We start from the raw sequence: 13,153 nt of genomic DNA, 5'->3' as shown, positions 1-13,153 counted from the left end.
TATATATATATATATATACACACACACACAGTATATAGTATTATTTTTTATGTATTTTTAGTTTTAGTTCTTTTTTTACTCGATGGTCTAAGTTGTATCTTTCTTTCCCTTTTTTTTTTAGAATATCAAATGCAAAAAAATGATATATGTATTATTATTATTCATCATTGTATTGCATCTGATAGTCTAAGTTGTATTTTATTGTAGTACTAATAATAATAATAATAATAACATTTATTTATCTGATATGTCATTTTATATGTTTTTTATTTATAGCCCCAATAAAGGGGACACTGCAGTGGCCCCCAAACCATCTTGGCTGTATGTTATGTTCTGACACATTGTGGTGTTTAGTGACCAAGATTGACCTTTGTCACCGATTGTCACCCCTCTGGGGGTGGTGTTGAGTGCTTCCTATATTGACTTGATTAGGTTATCCCTCTGCTCTCTCCCCCTCGCAGAATGCTCCTTGTACTGCAGCACACCTGATTGGCTTCTCGTGCTGCTTCTGTCTCCACCCCTCTGAGCTCTGCTGTCCAGGGAATGACAGGAGTCAGAATCAATACTCAGCATGACTCTAATTGTTCTCTTTGCTTTTTCTTCCTAGGATGGAGGGGGGCAGGGAACACCTTTTACCCATCGACTATTACTTCCCGCCACAGAAAACCTGCTTGATCTGCGGAGACGAGGCGTCCGGGTGCCACTACGGTGCGCTGACATGTGGCAGCTGCAAAGTCTTCTTCAAGAGAGCAGCGGAAGGTAGGGTAGCATTTGATTTATTACATACCTGTTGGTCCTGCCAGAAATCTAGTGCTGCCCGGTGCATCCTGCAGTCTTCAGCAGTGTTATCAGCCCTGACCGGCTTACATCCCGGAGCTATGGAATCCCTCCCCCTAATGCTGAGGAGATGGGAAACTGTTCTAAGGTATCAGTGGTGTCCCTCCATAGAGACAGTATGGTGGGTGAGCGTTGCCAAACCGCGCCATATACGTCGTTTTCTATTTTACCCAAAATGTAACAAAATCTACTGAAAGGCAAACTTCAGGATAAAATAAAAAGTCTCCATACTGGCCCCATCCTTCCCTAGCATGACTGCCAGTCCTACCATGCCTCATCCTTCCCTATCTTGACTGCCAGTCCCACCTGCCCCCATCCTTCCCTAGCTTGACTGCCAGTCCCATCAGCCCCCATCCTTCCCTACCTTGACTGCCAGTCCCACCAGCCCCCATCCTTCTCTAGCTTGACTGCCAGTCCCACCAGCCACCATCCTTCCCTAGCTTGACTGCCAGTCCCACCAGCCCCCATCCTTCCCTACCTTGACTGTCAGTCCCACCAGCCCCCATCCTTCCCTACCTTGACTGCCAGTCCCACCAGCCCCCATCCTTCTCTAGCTTGACTGCCAGTCCCACCAAACCTCACCTTTTCTTAGACATTAATTCACCAACGTGTCAAATGATCTCACACGTTGAACATACACAATACAGTTATCCGTGTAAATGCGAGGAAACACGCGTCCTCCTGGCACACGTCATATTAAATATTTTACTACCTCTGTACATTTTCGAATTTTGGCTCGGTTCTTTGCCACAGAAATGTCACCAGGCTGAGGTCAAAGTTCACGCAGTATGAAGACGAATTGAAATGTCAGCCATGTGCGGCCCAGTGCTGGATGGAAAAATAAACAGAAATGAACAATTCTGACCTGTGGGATGGTCCCGGACAGAGCCCTGATCATCAGACTGTCAGGGACTGTGCTGACACGGAGCGGCTCATGCATAGTCGATGGTTGGAGTTGATCCCAAATATTTTATATTCAGACCAGATTTCATGGATTTGAATGGTGGAACCGGAGTTTTAATGTTATTTTTAGTAGGTGGAATTTCCAAAAGTCTTCTGCAAGAAAAGGACCAGAGTCTGCTCTGAAGACTGCTTCTGCTTTATATCTGCTTCTGCCGTTCCCTGAGCACCCATCGACTGCCAGTCCCACCAGGCCCCATCCTTCCCTAGCATGACTGCCAGTCTTACCATGCCTCATCCTTCCCTATTTTGACTGCCAGTCCCACCAGGCCACATCCTCCCCTTGCATGACTGGCAGTCCCACGAGGCCTCATCCTTCCCTAGCTTGACTGCCACCCAGTCCCACCAGGCCCCATCCTTCCCTAGCATGACTGCCAGTCCTACCATGCCTCATCCTTCCCTATCTTGACTGCCAGTCCCACCAGGCCACATCCTCCCCTTGGATGACTGGCAGTCCCACCAGGCCTCATCCTTCCCTAGCTTGACTACCAGTCCCACGAGGCCTCATCCTTCCCTAACATGACTGCCAGTGCCGCCAAACCCCACTCTTCTTTAGCGTGACTGCCAGTTCCAACCCGCCTCATCCTTCCCTAGCATGACTATAAGCCCCACCGGGTCTCGCACTTCCCTAGTTTGACTGCTGGTCCCACAAGGTCCCACCCTTTCCTAGCTTGACTACCAGCCCCACCAGGCCCCACCCTTCTCTAGCTTGACTGCCATTCCCACCAAGCCTCACCCTTCACTAGCTTGACTGGCAGTCCCACCAGGCTCCACCCTTCTCTAGCTGACTGCCAGTCCCAACAGGCCCATCCTTCCCTAGCTTGACTGCCAGTCCCAACAGGCCCATCCTTCCATAGATTGACTGCCAGTCCCACCAGTTCCCACCCTTCCCTAGCTGACTGCCAGTCCCAACAGGCCCACCCTTCCCTAGATTTACTGAAAAACCGACCAAGACCCACTCTTACCTAGCTTGACTGCCAGTCCCACCGGGACTCTTCTATCTTAGTATTTCAGGAAGAATTTTTAAAGAAAATGTCTCAGGCTGTTTTTTTTCCCCTCATCAGGCAGGGCTGCCAATCCCTTCTGTCGAATGTTTGTATAATTTGCTGCTGTGTAATACTCTCTTCTTGGGGCCGGGTTTATATGGACATCAAAGGGACTTTTTTGAAGTCAGTAGGCGGTTGGCAATTGTTAAAAAAATGTTTTCCTGAAAACCGAGCACACTTTTAGAGAAGTTTGCTCATCTCCGTTGTTGGTGTTGCTGTGGCTTTTAAAGCTCAACTCCATGTTGCCCAACACTCCATTGGAGCTTCTCTCTGCACCACTATCTTTTAACATACATACCTTTTTCAGTCCAGTCATGTGACGTCATGGGGGTCTTCTTCCTCCTCCATCCTGAATGCTGCAGTGAACAGCACCAATTATCGATGTGGCAATGTTTTCTACAACATTCTCCTGTGAGTCTAGGGTGGTGCAGGCTGGAGGTTCTTCTACTAAAAATGACCGTTAAGCCTGTAGATGGCCTCTGGTTCATAATGTAATTTTCAGATACAATTACAATATTAAAAAAAACACTCTCTCTCTCTCAATCTCTCCCTCTCTCCCCCACACACACACACACATTTGGACACCCGTTACTTTTCTTCTTCATCCATTATACGATTGAATGAAGGATCCTGAAAACCTTCATCTTTTATGACTTGAGATCAGGGCCGTCCCTATAATGAGGCGGTTGCCTCAAGCAGAATCTCATTGGGTCACGCGGGGGGAGAGGCGACAGGTGTGCCTGCCACCCCCTTTCTGGCCAGAGGGCACCAGGTTCCTCAGAGCTCATACCAACCTGTGACTCTCTGGATGGCATCCCACCCAGCTCACTGATGTCAATAGTTGCCAGTAATTTATGCGGAATGCTCTGGCTGGTGTTGTAGGCAGCTCCTGGCATGCAGGGATGTCAGTAAGCTGGGTGGGATGTTGTGTGCCATAATCCGCCCCCGTTCCTCCTACCCCGGAAGCTAGAACATCCACCAATCCACCATGAGTCCCGGAACCCCGCTCCCCCCATGGCCCACCGGAATGTGCATCAAGAGTAACTAACTTCACGCTTACCTTTGGAATGTGCATCATGGGCAATTATTTATCTTGGCAAGCTAGTCTGGTCATAGGGTTATGGTCCATGTCACCGTAGCATGTCGCCGCAGCTTAATGTGGTCTGGACATCTAGGCTTCAGTGAAAGGGTTAACGTGGAAAGCCTCTCCGCACAAGCTAATCACTCAAGGGAAATTCCTTTTGCCACTCTCCATAACACATCAAGTCTATTTTAAACTGTTTATTTAACCTGCTTGTGCTGAGAATTAGTTTTTGGAACAAAGATGATTCATATGTTCATTGTTTGATGGCTGCCCGGTGAGGAACCGTAGGAGAAACTCTTGGAATTTGTGCGTAAAATGTAGGTTGGCTTGAAGCAGCCTCCCCCATTTGAGTCAGACTTATCAGGGGGACAATATTCATCATTTAATTATTATAAGGTAAACCGGAGCGCCTTCCCCCTAAATCAGACATCTATCACGTCCATGACGGCCATCGAGACTTAGGATTTACATCTACGTTAACCTGTCACAGATTTATCTCAGCGTAAAAGTAAAACTTGGAAGCCTTGCGGTCATCTAAGGACTTTTTAACTATTAATAATGGAGAATTCCACCGGAGTAAAGTGTTCGCTCTCAGATACTATCTCTCCGGTAAGACATAAATAAAGCAAAGTCTGAGTGGCGTCGGGCCGATAGGATGGCGCAGTACCTGCGGGATGTAACTCTAAGCTGGTGTTAGGGGCGGCAAAGAAATCTAAATTGGTTTGGTTTGTATTTGAAGCTGGAATAAAATGCGCAAACCAGGAAATCAATAATGAGAAGGAACAAAGATCTCCCTGGCCATTGCTATGTTTGAGTCCTCAAGCCTTCATTTTATTGTTCCAAGCCCAGAGGAGGGCGGGGGTTGGGGCTCAAACGTGTTTGGTTAAATTGTGAGGAAATAAAAACTTTTTAATGGATTCTGATATTCTGATACCTGTTTTGTTTGGTGCCCAGTCTCCATTTTTTGAGTCTTCCAGTTATCTGTTGAGGAGAACCTGTCTTTTCTGGAGCTGCTGAACCAGAGCCAGTGAGCTCCTTCCAAGACCCTTGATTTCTGAGCTGTCATAAGATCCCAACACCTCTAAACAGTCCAGGCTGGGTGACAACCATTTCTCCATCCACAGATACAAAGAAATCCATTTAGGGACTAGAAAGCTGCAGTATGTAACATTTTTGTCCTCGGGTTTAGACATTTCGAACAACTCTGCTCTTCCAACCTTGTGGTTTGGTGAAGAGCCTTTTCTGCTCCACCATGACTGTCTCCTGTGTACAAAGCCAGCTCCATAAAGATATGGTGTGATCAGTTTGTTGTGAAGGAACTCGAATGTCCTGCACAGAGTCCCGACCTCAAACCTACTGAGCACCTTTGGGATGAATTGTAGATTGTGATCCAGGTATTCTCATCCAACATCAGTACCTGACCTCACAAATGGGACACAAATTCCCACATATATTCCCAAGTCTTGTGGGAAATATTCCCAGAATGGGATGTCCAACCCTCTCATTTAGTAATGAAGGCAGTTATAGCTGCAAAGAAGGGGACCATCTTTGTATTTATGGCCACGGTTTTGTAATGGGATGTCCAACACTCTCATTCCTTTATGAGAGTGTTGGACATCCCATTCTGGATTTTTTCCATTTGGGAATATCTGTGGGAATTTGTGTTCCATTTGTGAGGTCAGGTACTGATGTTAGATGAGAAGGCCTGGCTCACAATTGGCGTTCCAATTCATTATAATAGAGAATATTACAGCCACAAAGGGGGCCAACTCCATCTTAATGACCATGGGTTTGGAATGGGATGTCCAACACTTTCATATAAGTATGGAGGCTGTTTTAGCCACAAAAAAGGGGGGGGGGGCAATATATAAATGGCCATGGGGTTGGAATGTGTTGTCTAACACTTTCATATAAGAATAGAGGCTGTTATAGCCAAAAAGGGGGGCAACTCTATATTAATGGTCATGGTTTTGGAATGGGATGTCCAAAACTCTCATATAAGAGTGGAGGCTGTTATAGCCAAAATGGGGGAGGGGGCTCTATATATTATTTGTCATGGGTTTGGAATGGGATGTCCAACACTCTCATATAAGAGTGGAGGCTGTTATAACCCAAAAGGGGAGACAACTCTTTATTAATGGCCATGGGTTTGCAATAGTATGATCAACACTCTCATAGAAGAGTGGAGGCTGTTATAGCCAAAAAGGGCGGACAACTCTATATTACTGGCTGTGGTTTTGGAATGGGATTTTAAACATTCTCATACAGGAGTGGATGCTGTTATAGCCACAGAGGGCCATGTGTGGAGACAGGCAACTCGATATTGATGACCATGGTTTTTTAACGGGATGTCCAACACTCTCATATAGTAGTGGAGACTGGTATTGTTAGAAAGGGAGGCCAACTGCATATTATTGGCCATGGTTTTGGAATTGGATGTCCAACACGCTCATATAGGAGTGGAGGCTGTTATAGCCACAAAAGTAGGCCAACTCCATATTAATGGCCATGAGGGGAAAGAGGCAACTCCATATTGATGGCCATGTTTTTGGAATGGGAAGTCCAACACTGTGGTGGTCAGCACATATAAACATTTAGCCAATTCTTGTAAAATCCGTTGTCTTTTGGTTGTAACTGTTTATTAAAAAAAAACTTTACGTACATCTATTACTATTGTGATCCGGCCAGCAAGATAAAAAGAAAATACTTTTCCTTTGTCATTGGAACAGAATAACAGAATCGGTAAATGCCTCATACCTGACGAGACTTAATGAGAATATTCTTGGCATGCCTACAATGTTCTCTCCCATAGTTGACGGTGAGAAGCTTCAGAGGCCTCCACAAAGCCTTTCCTGATTTCAATACAAGTCAGATGCAGCTTAAGTAAATATTTCATCATTGCACATAACCTAATTGGCTCCAGATCTTGGAAAAATGTAACCATTAGTCCTTGGTACTTCAAAGTTGGCGTGCATTCAGGAAAATAGTTATCATTTCATAGGCTACGTCTTCCGCAATGAGAAGTTATCACTTTTATGGAACGGATGAGTTTTATAGACTGACCTCATTAAACTTAAGGTTTTTTTGTTTGTTTTTTTACAAGGCCTGGTGACTCTAGCACGGGGCTGTTATGTGGAAAGCCAGAAGGTACCCAGGAAGGACCTGTACATTAATTCAGTCCCATAACCTTAAAATGTACCTAGTTTGTACATTACTCTCCACATAGATCGGGGGGCCATAGCCTCATAGATATGGAAGCTTTTGAGTGAAATAAAAACATGACATATATGCTGCTGTCTTTCATGAGCATTAGCACTCCACATATCCTGTTGATCCTGCCAGAAGACCCTTTTTTTCGTAGTTGTGGATAGAGCGGGGTTGGGTCGGAACCCCTATCAAATTTTTATTGCCGTGGGGGTGAGTCACCCTCTCTGTGAGTTGTCACCAGAGCTAGACATGAGGGAAGATCCTCCAGCGGTGACACTCGGTGACATTGATGCTTGATTCATGCCCTGGTGTCAGCAGGAGGTAAGGTAAGCCACAAACAGCCATAAAATAAAGACTAGTCGCAAGTGCCTTATCCTTGGTTTGGTTTGCTTGGACATTTGCTGAAACCAGCCGAAAATTTTAAATTTGGAGAAAATCCAAGTGAACTTTTCCCAGGGCCTCCTATGTCCTAGAAACCTGCACAGCTTTATTGGTTCTTAGGACGCTTTTAGGGATGAGCTCCGGATTTGGGTAGACCATGAGTTCGACCCGAACCCAAGCTGTTTGCAAGTTTCCAAACGGGCGAGCCTGACCACTGAAACGCCATCTTTGTCCTAGCAACCAATGGCACCCAAATAGCGTCATTGGTTGACTGGTGGGTGAGCCACACAATGTAATTGGTTGACTGGCAGTTTAGCCTCCATATTGCTCTGTGACGCAACTAAAAGGCAACCAATGACACCGTGTGTCTCAACTACCAGACAACCAATGACACTGTGCGTCTCAACTGCCAGCCAACCATTGACACTGTGTGGCTCAACTGCCAGTGAAGCAATGATTCTGTGGGGTTCAACCACTAGTCAACCAATGACGTTGTGGCTCAACCACCAGTCAACTAATGATACTGTGGGATTCAACCACTAGTAAACCAATGGCACTGTGTGGTTTACCAATCAATGACACTGTGTGGCGCAACCGCCAGTCAACCAATGACGCTGTGTGGCTCAACCACCAGTCAACGAATGCCGCTGTGTGGCTCAACCACAAGTCAACGAATGCCGCTGTGTGGCTCAACCACCAGTCAACTAATGATTCTGTGAGGTTCAACCACTAGTCTAGTGATTAAACCTAGTCAACCAATGACGCTGTCTGGCTCACCCACCAGTCAATGAATGACGCTATGTGGCTCAACCGCCAGTCAACTAATGATGCTGTTCGGTTCAACCACTAGTCAACCAATGAAATTGTGAGGCTAAACTGCCAGTCAACCAATGGCTCAACCACCAGTCAACCAATGACGCTGTGTGGCTCAACCACCAGTCAACCATTGACGCAGTGCGGCTCAACCACCAGTCAACCAATGACGCTATTTGGGTTGCACGGTGCCATTGGTTGCTAGGACAAAGATGGAAGTTCAGCAGGCAGGCTCGCCTATTCGGCACTTGCCAACAGCTCAGGTTCAGGTCAAACTAATTGTCTACCTAAACCCGAAGCTCTACTTCATCCAAAACTGAAGGAGGAAAGTTTGGCCTGCAGTTTGGACTTTGGGTTGTTCAATTGCATATTATTTTTTTTTATTCATATTCTCCGTCAAACCTGTTCATGTTGTTTCTGGGAAAATAACTGTTGTAGACAGAAAGATTTTAATGGAACATTTTTAATATTGTTCAAATTATGTATAACCGCGCTGTATGCAACTTATTGTTTTAGACTTTTAATTATCAAACTGTAGCCTGGGAAGTATTCTTAATGATATTACTATAGTTACTTATTATACCTCCTGGGTCCTCTCCGAGACTGCACATTATTAATGGACAGACGTTTGTCACTGCACAGCAATTAATGTGTCAGCCAGCTTAACCATAATGAGCCACGGGAAATTCATTGGCTCTGTAGACGATTTTTGTGTGTGTGTGTTTGACTTTAATATTGGAAGCTGAACTGCAGGATAAGCAAATATTGTCTCAATACAGGAGCCATGTGTGGAATCTTGGTGAGCTTTGTGTATGTCTTCCAGACTTGTGCAGTGATCCATTCTGGATGTGTAGGAGCTTCCTGTGATATATGCAGATGAAATGTGTCTTTTGTAATACCCTGAACTCTTTCATGGTTCTTAATGTGCAACAGGGGTGAGGCCCAGGGGCTCCAGCAACAGGCAAAACACTCAGATGTGTACAGGGCCATAGAAATGAATGGGATTTTTTGGCAGATGCGGAGGTCTCACCAGGGGCAGATGCGGATGGTCTCACCAGGGGCAGATGTGGATGGTCTAAGCAGGGACGGATGCGGATGTCTCACCAGGGGCAGATGCGGAGGTCTTCCCAGGGGCAGATGCGGAGGTCTCACCAGGGGCATATGTAGAGATTTCACCAGGGGCAGATGCGGGCAGCAGGGCACCATTCCTCCATTGGGGGGCCCAGGACCAGATCTCAGTGGGTCCGCCGCCACGAGCCCTCGTGCAGTCACACCAGCGGTGGGTCCACCCTCCAACTGGACATGCCCGCCCACCTCGGAGCTCCTTTTGGCCGCGCCACTGCAAAACTCGGAGATGCGGCTGTGTTAAAGCGGCGACAGCATTGTCTGGTGGGCCCGGGAGGCGGGCGACATTGACGTCTTTAACACAGCTGCGTCTACTTCGATGCGGGCTGTAAAGGGCAACGGGGGAGGGTCCTCCAGTATGGTCAGTCCGCCCCTGGTGTAGCCCCTTCACCCTAAGTGGAGCAGCTCTTTAAATGTAGCGTTGCTGGAACTGTAATCAGTCTGGCTGATTTGTAGTGTGTGATCATTTGGTCATTCCTAGGTGTTCTGCTATTGTCTGCACCTACCTGTAATGGGGCGTGACCCTGCCACAGAGTGGAGAAGCCAATTGGAGTACATTGAGGGTGTTTATGTCTCTCCGGGCAATCACAGGGAGTTTCATGGCCAGTAATGCATGCTGGGGAAGTGCATAAATACTCAGGAATTGCCATGTGCTGCGGGCAGTCTGCCCCCCGGCCATAGCTTGGGGGTAGGGTGTACACAGTTGGAGAAGCTAACTATGTCTGAAGTCTGCAGGAAACCAGATGTGGACCCAGGTGGGTTCTGGAACTGTCTGGGATGGAGAACCAGAGAAGCTTCTTCTCTGCTTGAGGTGCCAGGAAGGCCTGGATGGCATGGACCTCAGGAACAAGTCTGGTATTTCTTCCAGGGAAGATCTCAATAATGTCTCTTGTCCATTGGTGGCTCTATGACACAGTGTCCTCCTCTGCTCAGCTAATGTTTTCTTGCACTGTGGAAGCTTGAAGGGATTGGTGAGTCTGGAGTATATTTTGTCCATGGATGTCTGTAGCCCTACACCCTCTCTCTACAATAAAGTATTGAAAAGATACTTAAAGTGACTGGTGCCCAAAGTACTGTTCACATCCCACAATCCGGCTAAGGATCTATCCCTGAGAGTTAAACATCAGCCCTCCCTGCCTTTGGGGCTCACCACATGTCAAAGGAAACATGGACAGCACAGGAAGTGATATGGCACTGGAAGTGACATCCCACATCGGAACTGACATTGGAAGACCAATCATCGCTGATTGAGCTCCAGCGGTTCCTGCTCCCCAGTACTTGAAGTCTTGTTCCTCTGCAGTACCTGACCCGGCTTGTCTTGACTCCTCTGCTGCATGCTACTTGCCCTTGTGACCTCGGCCTGCTCTCCATACTTGTCTTTGACTCCTGCTTGTATCTGCTCTGATCCTTGGCTTGTTTCCTGACCTTGCTCCTGGCTCCCGAATTGGTCCCATACTGTCTGGTTGGCTTGACCCTGGCTTGTGACTCCGACCCTGCCTCCGCCTTCTGTTCCTGCTCTGCACCTGGTCACCTTCAGCCCAGGCACCGGTGCTACTCAGTGCCCATACATTCCCTATGTCCAAATGCAGGGGTGTTGGACAAGAGACTCAATGGGCGCCATCTTCTCGATTTGGTCTCCATCATGGTACGTGACTACCCGTGACACCTTTTGAGGTCTGTCTGACTTGGACTTTTGCCCTGGTAGGACTGTATTTGTACTCGGTTTGCCCTCGCTCGTCCTGATTATCAGTCTGGCATCTCTGCTGTTGTCCGACATTGCTCCATTTACGTGTCTGGCACCTGGACTCTGTTTGCCTGCAGCAGACCTGGACATTAGCTTGCTGACTCTGCTAGAACTTTCACCGCTCTACTTTCTGGGCAACAAATACAAACTTTCTTCCATTTGTAGATATCTGCTGGTCGCTCACATTGTCAGTGCGTGCGGTAAAGTGACAGCTACGCCATGACCTACTGGCATGTATGCTGGATAAAAAGGGGGCACAGCTTTACAGATAGCGGTTACTTTCAGAAGCCGAGGCCGTTTTTTCCCCTTAAAACATACACTTGACAAGTCCGCTCTTCGGTTGCTAGGGCAACAGCAATGAAAACCAAAAAGAAAAAGTCACAAAGGAAATAGACTCGATTTGTATCTGGAATTTTTAAAAAGGTCACAAGGCATTTTTTGCTACGCATACATGTTGGGTCGTGCCCACCCCCTGGGTGAGTTTTGCACTGCATAAATGTTGGCCTGGCCGGCTTTCGCAGGACCGTGGGGCCAGGCGCTGGGGAAGCTGTATCTCCGAGCTGGCAACCCGCTTGAAATCAGATCCTCGAGAGGGGAAAATAAAAAAAAAGGGCTTTGGAAGAACTCATGAGCCTCGCACGCTCGCCGGTTTATTTTGTGTGCGCTGTGACAAGTGAACTGTCAATGACTGCTAATCAGGGTAATTACCTGTTAGAATTTCACCCAAGTGCTTTATTGGCCGGGAAGCTCATAACTGGAAGTGACCAGAAAGCTACAATTCCCAAAACTGCCGCCATCGGCACCGCGGGATTAACACCTTTCAATAAAGCTTATTAAGGTTTGTATAACCGGAGTGCCGGTGTTACAACAGAATCCTGGACTTCGTTAGATATCTGGGCCACGTCCGAGCAAGTGCAGATGGGGTGATCGGGTCCAGATAACATCACAGGCCATTTGCCTCTATTGGGCATGTGCGGGGGAAGCGGGTCCAGAGGATTTACAGGCGAGGCGCCTGTATTTTGTTTATATTTTTATTATGTGATAAGTGATGTGGTTGCAGGCACCTTGCCTGCGAGTTGTGTTTACGGCTGTAGCTTTGCCGCACAGGCGCTCGTGTGTTACTTTTTGCCTCAGCAATCCGATCCACGGGTCTGAGCTTGCTTGTTCAGCCCCTGCCCCCTCCGCGCCCACCCAAGATCAGCGGCTCTGAGCTTGCTTGTTCAGCCCACGCCCCCTCCGCGCACACCCGAGATCAGCGGCTCTTCTGAGCTTTGGCCTTCAGGCGACACACCTTCCACGCCCCCCCGGAAGTGAGGCTCAGGTCCAGATTTCTAACGGGTTCAGTATTCTACCAGAACACTGGATAGAACACGGCGGGCTCGATTCGAGTTGCAATCTGGTTGATTACCTGGTGGGGAGGTGGAAAATTGAGAATATTAAAAGTTAGGAGATTTTGGCAAAAGTTTACCATTTTGGGAGTGAATGGGATAGGCGAAATGAAGTAATCAAGTCAAAAGTTTTTCTAAAATGCTGATGAAATCACTTACAATGGACTCTGCTCCTTGATGTTTAAAAGCTTCACTTTCCTGCTGATCCCCTGACCTCCTGATATCCTGTTTTAGGGTGGCTCCTTTCCCTTTGCCGGGTCCTATGGAGCCCCCCTTGTGTGTGCTAGTAAGCTGTGTGCAGGGCCGTCCCTATAATGAGTCAACCTGAGCCTGAGCAAGCTCAGGCAGCATCTCATTGGATGCCCCAGGCAGCATCTCATTGGGTCACGTGGGGGGCGGAGACAAATGTGCAGCCTGTGATTCTCTTGCCGGTGCTGACATCACTCAGTGGGGAAGCTAGACATTCTGTCACCTGGGGCAAAGGCACAGAGTTACCTCCCCCCGGGGAGAAGTTCTCTATCCACACAGCCAGTGGCACCCCTCCTAAAGTGGCACCCGGGGCACATAC

General features: G+C 47.6%; 1 protein-coding gene across 1 annotated transcript in view; it reads left to right on the top strand.

The window, feature by feature from the left end:
* The window catches only part of AR (androgen receptor), a 124,014-nt gene that overhangs the window by 80,404 nt on the left and 30,457 nt on the right, over positions 1-13,153 (top strand). The window contains exon 2 of the mRNA XM_018554751.1: positions 608-759. Within this exon, the coding sequence (XP_018410253.1) occupies positions 608-759 (152 nt within the window). The remainder of the gene's footprint in view (positions 1-607; positions 760-13,153) is intronic.

This window comes from Nanorana parkeri, unplaced genomic scaffold, assembly GCF_000935625.1.
Source record: "Nanorana parkeri isolate BGI_ZX_2015 unplaced genomic scaffold, ASM93562v1 scaffold171, whole genome shotgun sequence".
Taxonomy (NCBI): domain Eukaryota; kingdom Metazoa; phylum Chordata; class Amphibia; order Anura; family Dicroglossidae; genus Nanorana; species Nanorana parkeri.
The sequence above is the reverse complement of the archived record's forward strand: the minus strand, read 5'-3'. Positions and strand labels throughout refer to the sequence as shown.